Source organism: Scyliorhinus torazame, chromosome 7 (assembly GCF_047496885.1).
Source record: "Scyliorhinus torazame isolate Kashiwa2021f chromosome 7, sScyTor2.1, whole genome shotgun sequence".
In the NCBI taxonomy this organism is placed as follows: Eukaryota; Metazoa; Chordata; class Chondrichthyes; order Carcharhiniformes; family Scyliorhinidae; genus Scyliorhinus; species Scyliorhinus torazame.
Window position 1 is genome coordinate 119,674,801 of NC_092713.1, and position 21,338 is coordinate 119,696,138.

The window sequence follows — 21,338 nt, forward strand, 5'->3', positions numbered from 1 at the left end:
CCTTAAAACTTAGACTTTGCCTCCGATCACAACTTTTCCCAAGTCCTGTTCAATATCCATTTTCTCTGTGTCAGTGCAGTGTTTGAGATATTTTATTATGTGGAATGTTCAAGCAGTCGTGGGGGTCAATTGTACCAGTTTTGAATCATCCTTTTCATACAAGAGACTTACCAGTGCTGAAGTCAGATATTGAGCTTTGTGAAATGTCACATACATTGTCCAGGGCTGTCAGAGATAAATGATACATCTGTCCACAGTGTAGGTTGGCTATTTGACAATGTGTGTTGGCTGTATCACATGATGCTGCTTGTCCATCACTTCCCTCTGCTGATGCAGAGTATGACACTGCACCGTTAGTGTGGGTCCAGGACACAAAAGCATCGTTTGTGTTACAATCCAGCTGGACCCCGAGATTCTGTGGGATGCACGAAGCTGAAAAGAATGAAAAGACCAGATGAAGAGCACTTGACCAGCAGCTGCTTAATGTTTGGTAGAGTTGTTGTTTTAGCTAAAATCTTCATGCAAATGGATTTGTGAGTTTTTGTAGAGAACAGTATTTGGACAGTGTAGAAATCAGGGTTAGAAACATAGAAAATAGGAGGAGGAGGCCATTCAGCCCTTCAAGCCTGCTCTGCCATTCATTATGATCACGCCTAATTATCCAACTCAATAACCTAATCCCACCTTCTTCCCCACAGCCTTTACTCCCCTTCGCCCAAAGTGCTATATCTAACTGCTTCTTGAAACATAGACGGGATTTTCCAGTGCAACAACCGCATTTTCCCGGCAGTGGGATCCTCCTTTCCAGTAGCCGACCAATGGGATTTCCCATTGTGGCCATCCCACGCTGTCAGGTGCGCTGCCGGCAGAGCGGAGGATCCTGCCGACGGAGAATTTCGCTGACAATGTTTTGGCCTCAACCACTTTATGTGGTAACAAATTCCACAGGCTCACTACTCTCCGGGTGAAGAAATCTCCCCTCATCTGTGTCCAAAATGGTCTACCCCACATCCTCAGACTGTGATCCCTGGTTTTCAACACCTGCACCATCTGGAACATCCTTCTTGAATTGACCATGTCTCATCCTGTTAGAATTTTATGTTTCTATGAGATCCGCAACCCCCCCTCCATTCTTCTGAACTCCAGTGAAAACAATCCTATTCGACTCAATCTCTCCTATATGTCTGCCCTGCCATCCCAGGGAACAGTCTGGTAAACCTTCGCTGCACTCCCTCTATAGCAAGAACATCCTTCTTCAGATAAGGATACCAAAACTGCACTCAATACTCCAGGTGTGGCCTCACCAAGGCCCTGTATAATTGGGCAAGACAGCCCTGCTCCTGTACTTAAATCCTCTCGCAATGAAGACCAAGATGTCATTTGCCTTCTTTACCACCTGCTGAACCTGCATGCTTACCTTCAGTGACTGGTGTACGGAGATACCCAGGTCTTGTTGCACATTCCCCTCTTCTTGTTGCACATTCCCCTCTTCTAATTTATGGTCATTCAGATAATCGTCTGCCTTCCCGTTTTTGCTACCAAAGTGGATAACGTCGCATTTATCCAAATTATACTGCATCTGCCATTCATTTTCCCACTCACCCAACTTGTCCAAATCACACTGAAGGTTCTCTGCATCCTTCTCACAGCTCACCCTTCCATGCAACTTTGGAGATATTACATTTGGTTCCCTCATCTAAATCATTAATATATATTGTGAATAGCTGGGGTCACTAGGGGCTTTTCACAGTAACTTCATTGAAGCCTACTTGTGACAATGAGCAATTTTCATTTCATTTCATTTCCTAGCACCGATCCCTGCGGTACCCCACTGGTCACTGCCTACCAATTTGAAAAAGACTTGTTAATTCCTACGCTGTGTCCAAAATGGTACGTGTTCACCATACCCTCCGATCTTGAGGCTGAGCGTGCTGTTCTCAGCAAAGGACTCAGCTTTGTACCCTTACGTCCCCACCTCAATGAATTCCGGGCATGATGTTGAACTCTTCTTTGGTCGCCTTCGTCTCCGTGCCCACTTCTTTGGGCAAGAATCCGCCCCCCATTCCACTGATCCTTTCATGTGCCTCCAACATGCTGTCTCCAAGTGGACCCCCCTGCCGGGACAATTACCTGCCCTCGGTCTTTTCATTGAGAACTGTCAACGGGACATTGGCCGTCTTAATTTTTCTGCCCCCCCTCACCCATTCCAACCTCTCTCCTTCTGAACTTTCTGCTCTTCACTCCGTCAGGTCTAACCCCGACTTTGTCATCAAACCTGCCGACAAAGGGGGTGCTGTTGTCATCTGGCGCATTGACCCCTACCGCGCAGAGGCTGAGCAACGACTCTCAGATACTTCCTCTTACCTCCCCCTGGACCATGACCAGACCACTGAACATCAAGCCATTATCTCCAACACCGTTAGCGACCCAATTTCCTCCGGATGCCTTCTCCCTACGGCTTCCAACCTCATAGTCTCCCAACCCCGGACAGCCCGCTTTTGCCTACTTCCCAAAATCCACAAAAAGGACTGTCCCGGCAGGCCCATTGTGTCAGCGTGCTCCTGCCCCACCGAACTTATTTCCTCTTATCTTGACTTCATCCTCACTCCTCTGGTCCATTCCCTCCCCACCTACATCCGGGATTCCTCTGCTGCCCTGCGTCATGTTGACAGCTTCCAGTTCACGGGCCCTAACCGCACTCTATTCACCATTGATGTGCAATCCCTCTACACCTCCATCCCACACCAGGATGCCCTGAGAGCTCTTTGCTTCTTTCTCGAAAAGAGGTCCGGACAATTCCCACCCACCACCACTCTCCTCCACCTGGCTGAACTCGTTCTATCTCTCAACAACTTCTCCTTTAACTCATCTCACTTTCTCCAAATCAAAGGTGTAGCAATGGGTACCTGCATGGGTCCTAGCTACGCTTGCCTTTTTATGGGGTATGTGGAACATTCCTTGTTCCGGGCCTATCCGGACCCCCTCCCACAACTCCTTTACCGATACATTGATGACCGATACATTGATGACTATTTTGGTGTTGCTTCATGCTCTCGCCTGGACCTGGAAAATTCATCCACTTTGCTTCCATTTCCACCCCTCCATCACTTTCACCTGATCCTCTCAGACACTTCCCTTCCCTTCCTTGATCTTTCTGTCTCCATTTCCGGCAATAGACTATCCACTAGTATCCACGACAAGCCCACTGTCTCCCACAGCTATCTGGACTACAGCTCTTCGCACCCTACACCCTGTAAAGACTCCATCCCTTTCTCTCAACTCCTTCGCCTCCGTCGCATTTGTTCCGATGATGCCTCTTTCCAAAATGGTGCTTCGAAAATGTGTTCCTTCTTCCTTAACCGTGATTTCCCACCTACAGTTGTGGACAGGGCCCTCAACAGTCCCGCGCCACTACCCTCGCCCCATCCACTCCTTCCCAGAACAAGGATAGAGTCCCCCTTGTTCTCACATTTCCATCCCACCAGCCTCTGTATGCAAAGCATAATCCTCCGCCATTTTTGCCAATTCCAGCGTGATGCCACCACCAAACACATCTTCCATTCACTCCCTCTGTCAGCATTCCGCAGAGACCGTTCCCTCCGTGAAAATCTAGTCCACTCCTCCACCATACCCAGTACCTTTCCCATCACCCATGGCACCTTCCCAAGCAATCGCAGAAGGTGTAACACTTGCCCCTTTACCTCTTCCATGCTTAACTTCCCAGGCCCAAAACATTCATTCCAGGTTAAGCAGCGTTTCACTTACATCTCTTCCAATTTGGTCTATTACATTTGGTGCTCCCAATGTGGTCTCCTCTATATCGGAGAGACCAAACGCAGACTGGGTGATCGCTTTGCTGAGCATCTTCGGTCTGTGCGCATTCAGGACCCTGACCTTCCTGTTGCTTGCCATCTTAACAAAAGACCCTGCTCCCATGACAACATGTCTATCGTTGGCCTGCTGCAATGTTCCAGGGAAGCTCAACGCAAACTGGAGGAACAACATCTCAACTTCCGGTTAGGCACGCTACAGCCTTCCGGTCTGAACATCGAATTCAACAACTTCAGATGATCGGCTCTACCCCACCTCGACCCATTTGTTTTCATCCAATTTCATTTTAACTGTCTTTTACCATTTCTTTCTTTCTTAATATATATTTAATCCCCCTCCCCCCCAATCTTATCCACCTTTTCTTAACCTTTCTCGAGGTTATGCTCGAGAGATGGTGCAAGAGGGAGGGATTCAAATTCCTGGGGCATTGGAACCGGTTCTGGGGAGGTGGAACCGGTTCTGGGGGAGGTGGGACCAGTACAAACCGGGACGGTCTGCACCTGGGCAGGACTGGAACCGATGTCCATGGGGAGGGTGTTTGCTAGAGCTGTTGGGGAGAGCATAAACCAATGTGGCAGGGGGATGGGAACCGATGCAGGAAGTTGGAAGGTAGTAAAACAGGGACAGAAACAAAAGGCAGTAAGGTGGAAAGTGTAAGGCAGAGAAGCCATAGTCAAAAAATCAGAAAGGGCGACAGTACAAGGTACAGGGACTGAGGAGAGCTCAGTGAATAGGGCCAGTAATACTAAGAAGAATAAAATGGGAAGTAAAAACATTAATGGTAAGCGACGCAGCAGGTTGTTACATGAAGATATGGGTTCAATGACAAGGAAAATTAGGAGAAAAGTTAAGAGGAAATTTAACTTAGGAGAGGTTACTGATCGAGGTGTTAAGATTCAAAACAGAGGTAAAAAAGCCAACATAAGTGTACTTTACCTGAATGCTCGTAGTATTCGGAATAAGGTAAATGAGTTGATGGCGCAAATCAGCATGAATGACTATGATTTAGTGGCCACTACTGAAACATGGTTAAAGGATGGTCACGACTGGGAGTTAAATATCCAAGGGTATCAAACTATTTGGAAGGACAGAGTGGGTGGTAAGGGAGGTGGTGTAGCTCTGTTATTTAAGGATGACATCCGGGCAATAGTAAGGGATGACATTGGTGCTATGGAGGATAAGGTTGAATCCATTTGGGTGGAAATCAGGAATAGTAAGGCGAAAGAGTCACTGATAGGAGTACTCTATAGGCCTCAAATAGTAACATTATGGTGGGGCAGGCAATAAACAAAGAAATAACAGATGCATGTAGAAATGGTACAGCAGTTATCATGGGGGATTTTAATCTACATGTCGATTGGTTGAACCAGGTCGGTCAAGGCAGCCTTGAGGAGGAGTTTATAGAATGTATCCGCGATAGTTTCCTAGAACAGTATGCAATGGAACCTACGAGGGAACAAGCGGTCCTAGATCTGGTCCTGTGTAATGAGACAGGATTGATTCAGGATCTCATAATTAGGGATCCTCTCGGAAGGATCGATCACAATATGGTGGAATTTAAAATACAGATGGAGGGTGAGAAGGTAAAATCAAACACTAGTGTTTTGTGCTTAAACAAAGGAGATTAAAATGGGATGAGAGAAGAACTAGCTAAGGTAGACTTGGAGCAAACACTTTATGGTGAAACAGTTGAGGAACAGTGGAGAACCTTCCAAGTGATTTTTCACAGTGCTCAGCAAAGGTTTATACCAACAAAAAGGAAGGACGGTAGAAAGAGGGAAAATCGACCGTGGATATCTAAGGAAATAAGGGAGAGTATCAAATTGAAGGAAAAAGCATACAAAGTGGCAAAGATTAGGGGGAGACTAGAGGACTGGAAAATCTTTAGGGGGCAACAGAAAGCTACTAAAAAAGCTACAAAGAAGAGTAAAATAGATTATTAGATTATGAGAGTAAACTTGCTCAGAATATAAAAACAGATAGTAAAAGTTTCTACAAATATATAAAACAAAAAAGAGTGGCTAAGGTAAATATTGGTCCTTTAGAGGATGAGAAGGGAGATTTAATAATGTGAGATGAGGAAATGGCTGAGAAACTGAACAGGTTTTTTGGGTTGGGCTTCACAGTGGAAGACACAAATAACATGCCAGTGACTGATAGAAATGAGGCTATGACAGGTGAGGACCTTGAGAGGATTGTTATCACTAAGGAGGTAGTGATGGGCAAGCTAATGGGGCTAAAGGTAGACAAGTCACCTGGCCCTGATGGAATGCATCCTAGAGTGCTAAAAGAAATGGCTAGGGAAATTGCAAATGCACTAGTGATAATTTACCACAATTCACTAGATTCTGGGGTGGTCCCGGCGGATTGGAAATTAGCAAACGTGACACCACTGTTTAAAAAAGCAGGTAGGCAGAAAGCGGGTAATTATAGGCCAGTGAGCTTAACTTCGGTAATAGGGAAGATGCTGGAATCTATCATCAAGGAAGAAATAGCGAGGCATCTGGATGGAAATTGTCCCATTGGGCAGACGCAGCATGGGTTCATAAAGGGCACGTCGTGCCTAACTAATTTAGTGGAATTCTTTGAGGACATTACCAGTGCGGCAGATAACGGGGAGCCAATGGATGTGGTATATCTGGATTTCCAGAAAGCCTTTGACAAGGTGCCACACAAAAGGTTGCTGCATAAGATAAAGATGCATGGCATTAAGGGGAAAGTAGTAGCATGGATAGAGGATTGGTTAATTAATAGAAAGCAAAGAGTGGGGATTAATGGGTGTTTCTCTGGTTGGCAATCAGTAGCTAGTGGTGTCCCTCAGGGATCAGTGTTGGGCCCACAATTGTTTACAATTTACATAGATGATTTGGAGTTGGGGACCAAGGGCAATGTGTCCAAGTTTGCAGACGACACTAAGATGAGTGATAAAGTAAAAAGTGCAGAGGATACTGGAAGTCTGCAGAGGGATTTGGATAGGCTAAGTGAATGGGTTAGGGTCTGGCAGATGGAATGCAATGTTGACAAATGTGAGGTTATCCATTTTTGTAGGAATAACAGCAAAAGGGATTATTATTTAAATGATAAAATATTAAAACATGCTGCTGAGCAGAGAGACCTGGGTGTGCTAGTGCATGAGTCGCAAAAAGTTAGTTTACAGGTGCAACAGGTGATTAAGAAGGCAAATGGAATTTTGTCCTTCATTGCTAGAGGGATGGAATTTAAGACTAGGGAGGTTATGCTGCAATTGTATAAGGTGTTAGTGAGGCCACACCTGGAGTATTGTGTTCAGTTTTGGGCTCCTTACTTGAGAAAGGACATACTGGCACTGGAGGGGGTGCAGAGGAGATTCACTAGGTTAATCCCAGAGTTGAGGGGTTTGGATTACGAGGAGAGGTTGAGTAGACTGGGACTGTACTCGTTGGAATTTAGAAGGATGAGGGGGGGATCTTATAGAAACATATAAAATTATGAAGGGAATAGATAGGATAGATGCGGGGAGGTTGTTTCCACTGGCGGGTGAAAGCAGAACATAGCCTCAAAATAAGGGGAAGTAGATTTAGGACTGAGTTTAGGAGGAACTTCTTCACCCAAAGGGTTGTGAATCTATGAATTCCTTGCCCAGTGAAGCAGTAGAGGCTCCTTCATTAAATGTTTTTAAGATAAAGATAGATAGTTTTTTGAAGAATAAAGGGATTAATGGTTATGGTGTTCGGGCCGGAAAGTGGAGCTGAGTCCACAAAAGATCAGCCATGATCTCATTGAATGGCGGAGCAGGCTCGAGGGGCCAGATGGCCTACTCCTGCTCCTAGTTCTTATGTTCTTTCTCCTCTTTGCTTCCTCTTCCCCTCCCCCCACATCTACAGTTCATCCTCTGATGTTAGTTTCTCTGCTGCTTGACCTTTCACACCTTTTGTTCTCTCTGGGGACTGCCATTAGCACTCTTTCCCCTTGGTTTCTGTGGCTATCAGCACTCCATTTCTCTGTGTTTCAGTGGCTATGACTCATCTTTCATTCTCACTCCACAGTATAAATATTTCCCACTTTCTCTGTCAGCTTTGACAAAGAGTCACCTGGACTCGAAACATTAGCTCTTTTCTCTCCCTACAGATGCTGCCAGACCTGCTGAGATTTTCCAGCATTTTCTCTTGTGTGTTAATTCCTACTCTTTGTTTCCTGTCTGTCAACCAGTTTTCTATCCATCTCAATACACTGCCCCTAATCCCATGCGCTTTAATTTTGCACACTAATCTCTGCATGAGTTTGATACAGAAATTAGTGATATGGGAAAATCCACTTCTTTTTAGTTACCTGTTTTCTTTGTGATGGAAGCACTTTCAGCTGTGTCACACGAATCATCGTGTGCACGAACTGTGATGGTGTAGGTTTCTCCACAGTCCAGCTCAGTGATATCACACAATGTTTCATTAGCGCTGCATTGTTGCACATTGCTCCCTTCCGCTGTCGCAATGTATGATATTGCACCTTGACTTAACTCCCATGAGACAGACATATATCCAGCATCACAGTTCATGAGAGCATCCACATTCTGTGGGACACATGGTACTGCAAAAAGAAAATCCATCAACATTCCCTCATGGAAAACTACTGAGCTGCATAACTGTCTATAAGATAGAAAAATGACTATTATCCAACTATTGTGTATAGATTTTAGAATTCCTCATTTTAAATTCTTGTCTAGAATTACCTGTTTTCACTGTAACAGCAGAGCTCTGTGAGCTGTTACACTGCATGCGGATTGACTGCACAGTTATATAGTAGCTCAGTCCACAATACACATCTGAGATCACACATTCTGTGTCTGTTGCATTGCATGAGGCCCAATGACCACTGTTTCCTTGGGCTGTTACAAGGTAGGACTCTGTACCGTTACTGGGATCCCAAAACACTGACACATTGTTACTTTCACAGTCGATGTGCGCGACCACATTCTGTGGGATACAAGGCACTGTAGGAAGAGAAAACACAGAATAGCATTTTAAGTCTAATAAATGTAATACTGCATATATACTTTTAAAGCAAAACAATATCAGATTTTGCAGGCTATAGGGAAGGGGAAGGGGAATGGTACTATCTAAATTGCTCTTGCAGCCAAGCTGCATTGCCTCAAATGGTCATAAGTTGGTGCTGTAACCATTTTACAATTGGAGGATTCGAAGATTCCATTATTTCCTTAAAATGAGCCCTGCAACAGGATAACTCAAACTTTGATCACAACATGCTGTGATTAAAATGTAAATGTGGCCATGGTCTCCCCTTTGAGAGCTGACTAGTGGTGATTTAACCTTAAGGTCACAACACCTTTGATGAGGGACAAGGTTGAGACGGTAGGGCCTGCATGAATGACATCAGCTGGTACAGGAATTGAACCTGTGCTGTTGCTGTCGCTTGGCACCATGAACCAGCTGTTCAGCCAACTGAGCTAACCGACCCATAATACTATGATTAATGGTTTGATGAATGAGTTTCAACTAAGATTAACAGTAGCAATTTGCAATACTAAACGCGAGGTGGTATTTATTAATGTACAATGTTGCAAAGCAACAATTCTAGTTTTTTCCTGCCCTTTAGAAACTCTTCTGTTTACTTTCATTACACACTGCCAAAGTTTTACCTGTTTGAATTTCAAAAGCTGGACTTGGTAAACTGGTACAACTCTCATCCAGTGCTAATATAGTTATATTGTACATCTGGCCACATGGGAGGTCCACGATCTCACAGTTTTCTTCTGTTGCATTGCATGAATACCTGTCTCCTTCCATTCCTTCTGCTATTGCGATGTAGTTCACTGCACCATCACTCAGCTCCCACAATACTGACACCGTGTGTGTTGCACACTCCAAATAAGCACTTACAATCTGGGGGCTGCAAGGGGCTGAAGATACCAGAGAAACAAGATGGATAAAGGCACAGTCAGTTTCCTGAACTTAAATTTAACATTATGCATTGTAACACTGCATTTGTTATGGGCGGCACGGTGGCGCAGTGGTTAGCACTGCCGTCTCACGCCGCTGAGGACCCGGGTTCGATCCGGGCCCCGGGTCACTGTCCGTGTGGAGTTTGCACATTCACCCCATGTCTGCGTGGGTTTCACCCCCACAACCCAAAGATGTGCAGGTAAGGTGGAAAAGCCATGCTAAATTGCCCCTTTATTGGAAAAAAAATAATTGGGTATTTTAATAATAAAAGGAGGTGGTAGCGTAGTGGTATTGCTGCTAGACTAGTAATCCAGAGACCCAGGGTAAAGCGTCCGGGGACCTGGATTTCAATATTGAATTTTAATTTAATAAAACATCTGGAATTAAATGATGACCATTGTCAATTGCCGTAAAAAAAAACATCTGGTTTACTAATGTCCTTTAGGGAAAGAAATCTGCTGCCTTTATCTGGTCTGGCCTATATGTGACTCCAGATCCACAGCAATGTGCTTGACACTTAACTGCCCTCTGACAGGGCCAAGTAAGCCATTCAGTTGTATCCAATTGCTAACAAAAAGGAATGAAACTGGACAGACCGCCTGCTATGGCTCTAGGCACCAGAAATGACAATGGCAAACCCAGCCCTGTCAACCCTGCAAAGCCCTCCTGACTAACATATGGGGGCTTGTGCCAAAATTGAGAGAGCTATCTCACAGACCAGTCAAGAAACAGCCTGAAATAGTTACAAGGATGTAATCATAGCTTTCAGACGATATCTCAGACACCACTGACACCATTCCTAGGTATGCCCTGGCCCATCGGCAGAACAGGCCCAGCAGAGGTGATGGCACAGTGATATACAGTTGGAAGGGAGTTGACTCCCGGCATTGACTCCGGACCCCCATGAAGCCAAACATGTGCAAGGAAACCTCCTGCTGATTATCACGTAGACTGCCCACCCCAGCTCAGCTGATGAATCAGTATTCTTCCATGTTGACAATCACTTGGAGGAAGCACCAAAGATGGCAAGGGTGCAGAATGCACACTGGGTGGGAGACTTCAATGTTCAGCACCAAGAGTGCCTTGCTAGCACCACCAGAGACTGAGCTGGCCGGGTCCTAAAGGACATAGCTGCTAGACTCGTGGGGGGAGCGATTCTCCAATATTGGGCCCAAGAGTTTGCGCCGTCGTGAACGCTGTCGCATTTCATGACACCGCGAACCGGGCCCAGTTACGTATGATTCTGCGGCGCTGGAGCGGTTCACGCCGCTCCAGCCTACTTTCGCGGCGCCAACCCGCGCATGCGCAGTTGGGCCGCGCCATCCTGCGCATGCGTGGGGGACTTCTTCTGCGCGCCGGCCCCGACCCAACATGGGGTCGGTGTTCAGGGGCCGGCCGCGCCAGGAAGTAGGCCCGGGGGGGGGGGCAGCCCGCCGATCAGTGTCCCGATCGTGGGCAGACCCCATCGGAGGCCCCCCCTGGTGAAGGAGCCCCCCTCATCCCCCACAGGCCGCCCCCCGACCGTTCCCACAGAGTTCCCGCCAGCAGCGACCAAGGGTGATTGGCGCTGGCGGCCACTGTCGTATCGGCGCGACCGCTTGGCCCATCCGGCCGGAGAATCGGCGGCCCCGCCGATTCCAGCAAACCGCGGCCGGCGCCCCGACAAACACACCGGCGCAAATGGCGGCACCTCGGAGAATCGCGCGGCGGCGTCGGGGCGTCGTGGCACGGTCGCGACGAATCTCCGGGCCGGTGCGGGGCTCAGAGAATCGCCCCCCTGGATCTGTGGCCGGTGGTGAGGGAACCAACAAGAGGGAAAACATTCCTGACCTCAACCTCACCAAAGTCACAGTCCTTGTGGAGACAAAGTCCTGTCTTCACATGTTGTGCGGCACTACCATTGTTCTCAATGGAATAAACTTCGAACATATCTAGCAACTGAAGACCGGGGGCTGGATTCTCCACTCCCGACGCCGAAGTACCTGCAAAGTGGTGTACTTTAGGAGTACGCTGCGCCGATTATCTACGGCCTCATTGCCTGAGGCCCGCCCCGCGATGCTCCATCCCTGACTGGCTGAGTTCCCATTGGCATGGGTTACATGTGCTCACACCATCCGGGAACCTCGCATGGCAGCTGTGGACTCAGTCCAAGGCCACCACAGTTGGGGGAGGGCTGATCCGTGGGCCAGGGGGGTTTAATTCGGGGCTTGGGGCACTGTGGGCGGGCGGTCCGGAACGTGCGAGCAGCCGAAGGGGGGCATTATTTTTGCGGTCCGGGTCCAGGGGCTGAGTGCGCCATGGAACACGGCGCGAGCGCTGCAGGCCGCCGCCATGCGCATGCGCAGCCACGGAACCGGAAGTGCTCCGGCCCATATCGGCAGCTAGAGCTGCGAGCTCTTCGCTGCCTCCCTGCTAGCCCCCAGCAAAACGGGGAATCGGTGGCCGTTTTGCACCAGTTTTCCTGGTGTAAAAGATCACCGTTTTCACGTCGGCGCAGGGACTTAGACTCCAAAATGGAAAATCCAGCGCCAGATATCCATGGAGTGCTGTGTGCCAACAGCAATACCAGAATATCACAACTACAATCTGTAACCCCATGGTCCGGCATATCCCCCTCTCTACCATTACCACCAAGCCAGGGTACCAACCCTGGATCAATGATGAATGCAGGAGGGCATGCCAGGAACAGCACCAGGCATAGCTTAAAATGACGTCACAACTGTCGTGTTGGGTGTTCCGCTATACAGACAAACCAACACGGTCGCTGATGCCCGGCCAGTATACAGCTTCTCGGGCCCTCCGCCTGCACAATCAACCCCGAGATGACCTTCGTGTAATTGTTCGAGGACCAGCCTGTGCATGCTGTGTGGAATCACAATCCGGTCCAACTTTAGGAGGACACCGTCAATGACGGCCAAGTCGTCCTGGACATTGTAGAATTTTGGGCACCGTCCTTTGAGCCACCCTCCGTCATGTGGCGCATCACACGTTGTAGAAGGGGGTCGGCCGCAGTCTCCCGGCGAATATGGGCCAGACTTGAATCATTAGCTGGCAGATTGGCCGATGTGAAAGCCACATGCGCTTCGACCTGACATACGAACCCCTCCGAATCGGGTGGTGTGCTTACTGCTCTGGACAGGGCATCCGCGCTGATGAGGTCCTTTCCCGGGGTGTAGACCAGTTGGAAGTCGTACCTCCGGAGCTTGAGCAGAATGCGCTGGAGGTGAGGGGTCATCTCATTCAAGTCCTTTTGTATGATGCTGACCAGGGGGCGATGGTCGGTTTCCACGGTGAACTGAGGGAGACCATGCACGTAGTCGTGGAACTTATCTATGCCGGTTAACAAACCCAGGCACTCCTCGATCTGCGCATAGCGCTGTTCTGTGGGGGTCATGGCGCGCGAGGCATAGGCAACCGGGGCCCATGATGCAGTGTCGTCCCGTTGCAGGAGTAGCGCCCCAATGCCGGACTGGCTGGCATCAGTCGAGATCTTCGTATCAAAGAAGATCTCGACTGTCAAAGAACGCCAATATCGGGGCTGTGGTGAGTTTAATCTTGAGCTCCTCCCATTCCTTCTGGTGTGCGGGCAGCCACTGGAACTCGGTGGTCTTCTTCACTAGGTGGCGAAGAGCCATTGTGTGGGAGGCAAGGTTGGGAATGAACTCCCCCAGGAAGTTGACCATCCCGAGAAAGCATAGCATTGCCTTCTTGTCTGCTGGCTGCGGCATGGCTGTAATGACGCTCACTTTGTCTGCATCCGGATGCACTCCTGACCGGGATATGTGGTCCCCCAGAAACTTTAGCTCAGTTTGGCCAAAAGAACACTTGGCTCGGTTGAGGCACAGGCCATGTTCTCGTATCCGAGCAAAGACACGCTGGAGACGACTGATGTGCTCCTGTGGTGCGGTGGACCACATGATGACGTTGTCAACATAGATGCACACCCCTTCGATGCCCTCCATCATCTGTTCCATGATTCTATGAAATACTTTGGATGCCGAGATGATGCCAAACGGCATTCTGTTGTACCAATACCTGCCAAAGGGAGTGTTGAAGGTGCACAGCTTCCTGCTGGACTGATCGAGTTGAATCTGCCAAAAACCCTTTGAGGCATCAAGCTTTGTAAACATTTGAGCCCGGGCCATTTCGCTCGTGATCTCTTCCTGTTTGGGTATGGGGTAGTGTTCCCTCATGATGTTGTTGTTCAGGTCTTTCGGGTCCATGCAGATCCTGAGTTCGCCAGAGGGCTTTTTAACGCACACCATGGAGCTGACCCATGGCGTGGGCTCCGTGACCCGGGAAAGCACTCCTTGGTCCTGGAGATCCTGCAGCTGCTGCTTGAGGTGGTCTTTGAGTGGTGCTGGGACTCTACGAGGTGCGTGAATAACCGGGGTGGCATCCGGTTTGAGCTGTATTCTGTAAGTGTAGGGCGGTGGTCCCATGCCCTCGAAAGCCTCCTGGTTGTGGGCGAGGAGCGAGTGGAGCTGTGCCCTAAATTCTGAATCCGGGAAGTCGGATGTGCCTTCTGGAGACAGAGTGTGTACCCGCTGAACGAGGTGGAGAACCTTGCACGCCTGTGCGCCTAGCAGGGAGTCCTTCGATGATCCAACTATCTCAAAGGACAGTGTGGCTGTGTATGCATTGTATGTGACCTCGAGCTAGCAGGATCCCATGGCTGGGATAACATTTCTGCTGTAATCGACCATCTGACAGCGGGATGGCCGAATCGGTGGTCTGACCTTCAAGGCGTAGAAGGCCGACCATGCTATAAGGTTGGCGGAGGCACCAGTGTCTAAACGGAATGTGATTGGTGATCGGTTGACCGTTAGGATGGCACACCGTTCATCACCCAGATTAACGCTGTTCACTGGCATAGGCTGGTGGGTCCTGCTTGGGACATCCGGTTCCTGTCAATGACCGCGACGCGGAAGGCTTCCCGGTCGTCGGTATCACCAGGCTGTACATCGTCAGGGTGTGACTCGGTGTATGGAGGCTGAATGGTCCGCACGTCCCTGCGAGACTGGCAGAATTGGGGAGGGTTGGCAGGTTGAGCTGCTCGGCAGCCCATCTTGCCACAGCGGAGGCATTATCGATTCTTTGCTGGACATTGCCGCTTTAAATGTGCGGATCCACAGTTGCCGCACATCGTGACATCATGGCGCTCATTGCGCCATCGCGCATGCGCAGTTCGGTCCTGGGTAGAGCACGCCTGCGCGTTGCGTCCCTCTGCATCGACGAAAGCGCGCAAAATGGCCGCCCTCGTCCGGGCCGCGGGCCGGGAGGAACTCAATCGACTGGACCCGCTCAGCCTCGTAGGACCCCTGCCGTGCCGATTCGGCCGCCTGCAATTGGGAGTACCGGCTGGTCGCGTTTTCATGGAGGACACAGGCTTCGATGGCGGTGGCTAAGGTGAGGCTCTTAATTTTTAGGAGCTGCTGGTGTATGGTGCCCGAGGTGACCCCAAAAACTATCTGGTCCCGAATCATGGAATCGGAGGTGGCCTCATAGCCGCAGGATTGCGCGAGGATACGGAGGTGTGTCAGGAAAGACTGAAAAGGCTCATCCTTACCCTGCAGGCGCTGCTGGAAGAGGTACCTCTCGAAGCTCTCGTTCACCTTGACGCTAAAGTGCTGCTCGAGTTTAAGAAGGACCGTCTTGTACTTCGTCTTGTCCTCACCGTCCGCGAACACCAGGGAGTTGTAGATGTGGATGGCGTGTTGCCCTGCCGTGGAGAGGAGGAGGGCGATTTTTATGGTGTCCAAAGCATTCTCCCTTTCTGTGGCTTCTAGGAAGAACTGGAAGCGCTGTTTAAACAGCTTCCAGTTGATGCCGAGGTTTCCAGCGATTTGGAGCGGCTGCAGCAGGCTGATGGTGTCCATGGCGCAGGATGGCGGATCCCTGATGATGTGCAGGTAGGTCTCACAGTTGCTGGGTTCCAATCCTGGTACTATGTCGCGTTGGGTGTTCCGCTATACAGACGAACCAACACGGTTGCAGACGGTACAACTCTGTTTTATTACTATCAATAACAACATCTGTAAACCTATGACTGTGGTTCGTTCTTTACCCTTTAACCTGTGGACCCAGCCCTAACACTATCTTGGAGAGGCACTCAGCACATGGTGTATGTCTGAGTGGCACGCTGTGAGCTCTGTGGCCTGAGCTGTCTCCTGCTGGAATGAGCGGGAACTGTGGTGTTCCCCGTTTTATAGTGCGTGTGCTCTTGCTTGTGATTGGCTGTTATGTTGCGTGTGTGTTGATTGGTTCGTTGATCTGTTCATCAGTGTGTATGTGTGTTTGCGCCATGATGTTTATCTGAATATCATGACACCAACCTGGTAAAGTTACAGGACTACTTGCATACCAAACAGCATAGTCAAGTGATAGAGCTAAGTGATCCCATAACCAACAGATGAGATCAAAGCTCTGAGGCCCTGCCATATCCAGCCCTGAATGGTGGTGGACAATTAAACAATTCACTGGAGGAGGAGGATCCACAAGTATCCCCATCCTCAATAATGGAGGAGCCCAGCACATCAGTGAAATAGATAAGGCTGAAGCATTTATAACAATCTTCAGCCAGAAGTACCAAGTGGATGATGCATCTTGGCCTCCTCTGGAGGCCCCCAATATCACAGTCTTCAGCCAATACAATTCACTCCACGTGATATCAATAAATAGTTGAAGGCACTGGGTACTGCAAAGGCCATGGGCCCTGACAATATCCCATCAATAGTACTGAAGACTTGTGCTCCAGAACTTGCTGCAGCCCTAGCCAAGCTGTACTAGTATAGTTACAACACTGGCATCTACCCAGCAATATGGAAAATTGCCCAGGTATGTCCTGTACACTAAAAGCAAGACAAATCTAACCCAGCCAATTACCACCCGATCAGGCTACTTTCGATCATCAGAATAAGTGATGGAAGGGATCTTCAACAGAGCAATCAGGTGGCACTTGCTTAGCAACAACCTGCTCACTGAAGTTTAATTTGGACTCTGCCAGGACCATTCAACTCCTGACTTGATGACATCCTTCCTTCAAACATGGATGAAATGGCAGAACTTCAGAGTGAGGTGAGAGTGGCTGACCATGATATCAAGGCAGCATTGGACTAAATATGGCATCAAGAAACCTGAGCAAAACATGAGTCAATGGGAATCAGGGGGAAACTCCCCATTGGTTGGAGTCATACCCAGCACAAAGGAAGATGACTGCTGGAAGTCAGTCGTCTCAGCTCCAGGACATCACGGCAGGAGTACCTTAGGCCCGAACATCGTCAGCTGCTTCATCAATGGCCTTCCTTCCATCATGATGTCATAAATGGAGATGTTTGTTGATGATTGCGCAATGTTCAGCACCATTCGCAACTCTGCAGATACTGAAACATTCCGTGTCCGAATGAAGCAGGCCTTGGACAATATCCAGGCCTGGGCTGAGTGATAAGTAAAATTCCACAACTGGGGTTAGGCAATGAAAGCTGGCCTTGCCAATGAAGCCCACATCTCTTGAACGAATAACATAAAAACAAAGCTAGTGAACATAATATTGATTGCATTGGAGAGGATTTGGGAGAGGTCATTGCTGGGTTCATTTTTTCTCTCTACTTTATATCATAGAATCCCTACAGTGTAGAAGGAGGCCATTTGGTCCATCGAGTCTGCACTGACCTTTTGAAAGAGCGCCCTAACTAGGCCAAATCCCTGCTCTGGCCCTGTACCCCCACCAAACCTTTGAACACTAAAGAGGCAATTTAGCGTAGTCAATCCACCTAACCTGCACATCTTTGGACTGTCGGAGGAAACCGGAGCACCCGGAGGAAACCCACACAGTAACCATAAGACCATAAGACATCGGAGCAGAATTTGACAGCTCGGCCCATTGAGTCTGCTCCGCAATTCAATCATGGCTGATATTTTTCTCAAGTCCATTCTCCTGCCTTCTCCCCATAACCCTTGAACTCCTTATTAATCAGTAACCTATCTATCTTTGTCTTAAAGGCACAATGATTTGACCTCCACAGCCTTCTGCGGCAAAGAGTTCCACAGATTCCCTACCTCTGGCTGAAGAAATTCCTTCTCATCTCTGTTTTAAAGGCTTATCCCTTCAGTTTTAGGCTGTAGCCTCGGGTTCTAGTTTTTCCTACTAGTGGGAACATCCTCTCCACATCCACTCTATCCAGGCCTCGCAGTATCCTGTAAGTTTCAATGAGATCCCCCCTCATCCTTCTAAACTCCAATGAGTACAGACCCAGAGTCCTCAATCTCTCCTCATAATTGTCATAATATACACCAGTATATCATGGTGCAGACACACACACACTGATGGACACACAGCAAGACCAATCAACACACACACCACAGCCAATCACCAGTTAGAGCACATTCACTATAAAGACAGAGGGCATCAGAGTTCCCACTCATTCGGGATGCAGCTTCTCAGAAGGACAGAGCTTACAGGGCTGACCCCTTGCTACAGCGTTTCAAGCGCCACCTAACGGACAGGTGGCTCAAGGGCCAATGTCCTCAATTCTATAATGTCAGAGATGATCTGGCAGTAGTAATCGGGGTTCTTCTGAAACTGGACCGCATTTGTCATCCCGCATAGCATGCGCCAGCTTGTCTTGGAACAACTACACGAGGGCCACCTTGGCGTGGAAAAGTGCCGCCGACGGGCCCGAGAGGCAGTGTACTGGCCCGGCATTAATGAGGACATAGCCAACACAGTGCTCAACTGCCCCACTTGTCAGCACTTGCAGCCGACCCAACCACGTGAGACCCTGCAGCGCCATGAGTTGGTCACGTCACCATGTACCAAGGTGGGCATCGACCTGTCCACGCGCTGGGTAGAGACTATGTCCTGATCGTGGACTACTTTTCAATTAATCTGGAGGTGATACGGTTGCACAACCTCACCTCGTCTGCAGTCATTCGTGCATGTAAAGAAACCTTTGCTCGACACAGCATCCCGCTCACGGTTATGTCAGACAATGGCCCCTGCTTCGCCAGCCAAGAATGGTCCAGCTTTGCCAGGCGGTACAATTTTGCCCATGTGACGTCCAGTCCCCTGTACCCCCAATCCAACGGCAAAGCAGAGAAGGGAGTACATATCGTCAAACAGCTCCTATGCAAGGCTGCCGATGCTAGGTCTGATTTCTACCTTGCCTTGCTGGCCTATCGCTCCGCCCCACTGTCCACTGGCCTGTCGCCAGCCCAGTTACTCATGAGTGGCACCCTGAGGACGACGGTGCCATCCATCCATGTCCCTTCGTCTCGTTCCACGCTCGCCATGTGATCCTCCAGTGTCACCTCGCCCTCCTGCTGACCCTGCCACGGACTATGCAGAAATCCCTGTCACTCTGCATCCCCCTGACTTTGATGCAGTCCAGCCTGCTCCTGCACTGGAGGTTCTCGACCCACCCTTGAGGCGGTCAACCAGAATTCGTCGCCCACCTCAAGACTAGATTTAAAAACTTTTCGAATTTATGGACTCTCTGAATTGTTTCGTTGCTTTGTTTGATCGTTTCTCTGGTTTGTATATAGTGTTGATCTCATTACTCTTGTTGCATACTGCTTCTCTGCACCAGGCACCTTCCCATATAAATAGCTTAGTTCTCATGTACGTAGTCCTGTAAATATGTCTTCGCACCCCACACGTAGTTAGGAACATTCTCACCACACATTATTTATTGCCACAAATATACCTTTTTTTAATAAAAGGAAGGGATGTCATAATATACACCAGTATATCATGGTGCAGACACACACACTGATGGACACACAGCGGGACCAATCATCACACAAGACACCGCAGCCAATCACCAGTTAGAGCACATTCACTATAAAGACAGAGGGCATCAGAGTTCCCACTCATTCGGGATGCAACCTCTCAGAAGGACAGAGCTTACAGTGTACAGCACAGATCTTCACCATGTGCTGAGTGCATAGACTGGTTAGGACAGGCATAGGTCTTTAGTTTAATCTAACATCGTGTTAACCCACAGTGAAAGTATGTTCAACAGTTTCTAACTTAATAAAATAGTGTTGTACTATTTTAAGTGTTGGTGGCCTGTATGTGTTCCACGGATCCAGAGCACCCAACACATCAATAATAACAAGCCTTCATTCCAGGGATCATTCTTGTGAACCTCCTCTGGACTCTTTCCAAGGCCAGCACATCCTTCCTTAAATACAGAGCCCAAAACTGCTCACAATACTCCAAATGGGGTCTGACCAGAGCCTTATACAGCCTCAGAAGTACATCCATGCTCTTGTATTCTAGCCCTCTTGACATGAATGCTAACATTGCATTTGCTTTCCTAACTGCCGACTGAACCTGCACATTAACCTTAAGAGAATCGGGAACAAGGACTCCCAAGTCCCTTTGTGCTTCTGATTTCCTAAGCATTTTTCCATTTAGAAAATAGTCTATGCCTCCATTCCTCCTTCTAAAGTGCATAACCCCACACTTTTCCACATTGTATTCCATCTGCCACTTCTTTGCCCACTCTCCTAGCCTGTCCAAGTCCTTCTTTTTCAGTACTACCTGCCCCTCTACAGATCTTTGTATCATCTGCAAACCCAGCAACAGCGCCTTCAGTACCTTCCTCCAGATCATTAATGTATATTGTGAAAAGTGTTCAACGGGAGAAAGTGCAACTCCACACAGACAGAATCGAACCTGGATCCCTGACGCTGTGAGGCATCCGTGCCGACCCCTGTGCCACCCTATATATATGATCATGAATGCACACTTAATAGAAGAATGGATCAACAAAGAACGTTGGAGTCACTGATACTTTGGTTTAATATTTTAAACTAATATTCTGCAGCATATACCAGTTAACAAAGCATGCTGCATGTTCCGTTCATGTTGGCCTATTTAGGGCAGTATTTCTCAGTCAATTAAGCAGTTACCTGTTTGGACTTCAACCATTGAACTCTGAGATTGGTTACACGTGCTGTCAGATGCTGTGACGTACACAGAATATAACTGGCCACAGAGGAACTCTGGTGTTCTACATGATGTTTCTGATGTGCTGCATAATGTGATGTTCCCATCAGGTCCTTCAGCAAAGGCAGTGTACAACAATGCACCTCTACTGTCGTCCCACGAGACCGAAGCTGTATTTAGGTTACAATCCAGCCTCACTTCTACATTCTGTGGATCGCAAGGGACTGCAAATAAGATTGAAAGTTAAAATGGACGGAAGACAACGGAATAAAAATATCAGTGTAATTTCACATAAATAAGGGATAGATGAATTTGATGAATCGTTAATAATTATATTGGAACTGGTCATTCTATAAACACAGCAAAGTGAATGGGAAATTAATCATATAGTGTATTCTGTGCATCACTCCTTAGTTATTGGCACTGATGAAAACAACGATAAACAATTAGTGGTTATTTGTCACATTGGCCTGGGTTTTCATCCTCACGTGCATGTTGTTCATGCGCTAACAAAATAATCCTTTCCATGTCCATTCTACTACAAGATTCCCATCCGATGGTGCCGGGCATCCCAGGTGGTGGTGGGGGATGTGTCCCAGATGAGGGTGGACCTTGCC

The 21,338-nt window shown here is 48.4% G+C and overlaps 1 protein-coding gene across 1 annotated transcript in view; it reads right to left on the reverse strand.

Moving 5' to 3' along the window:
• The window catches only part of LOC140426523 (uncharacterized), a 210,174-nt gene that overhangs the window by 103,371 nt on the left and 85,465 nt on the right, over window positions 1-21,338 (reverse strand). The window contains exons 18-22 of the mRNA XM_072511403.1: window positions 20,685-20,945; window positions 9,464-9,724; window positions 8,537-8,797; window positions 8,140-8,394; window positions 172-432 (exon numbers count right to left, since the gene is read on the reverse strand). Coding sequence (XP_072367504.1) covers window positions 172-432; window positions 8,140-8,394; window positions 8,537-8,797; window positions 9,464-9,724; window positions 20,685-20,945 — 1,299 coding nt within the window. The remainder of the gene's footprint in view (window positions 1-171; window positions 433-8,139; window positions 8,395-8,536; window positions 8,798-9,463; window positions 9,725-20,684; window positions 20,946-21,338) is intronic.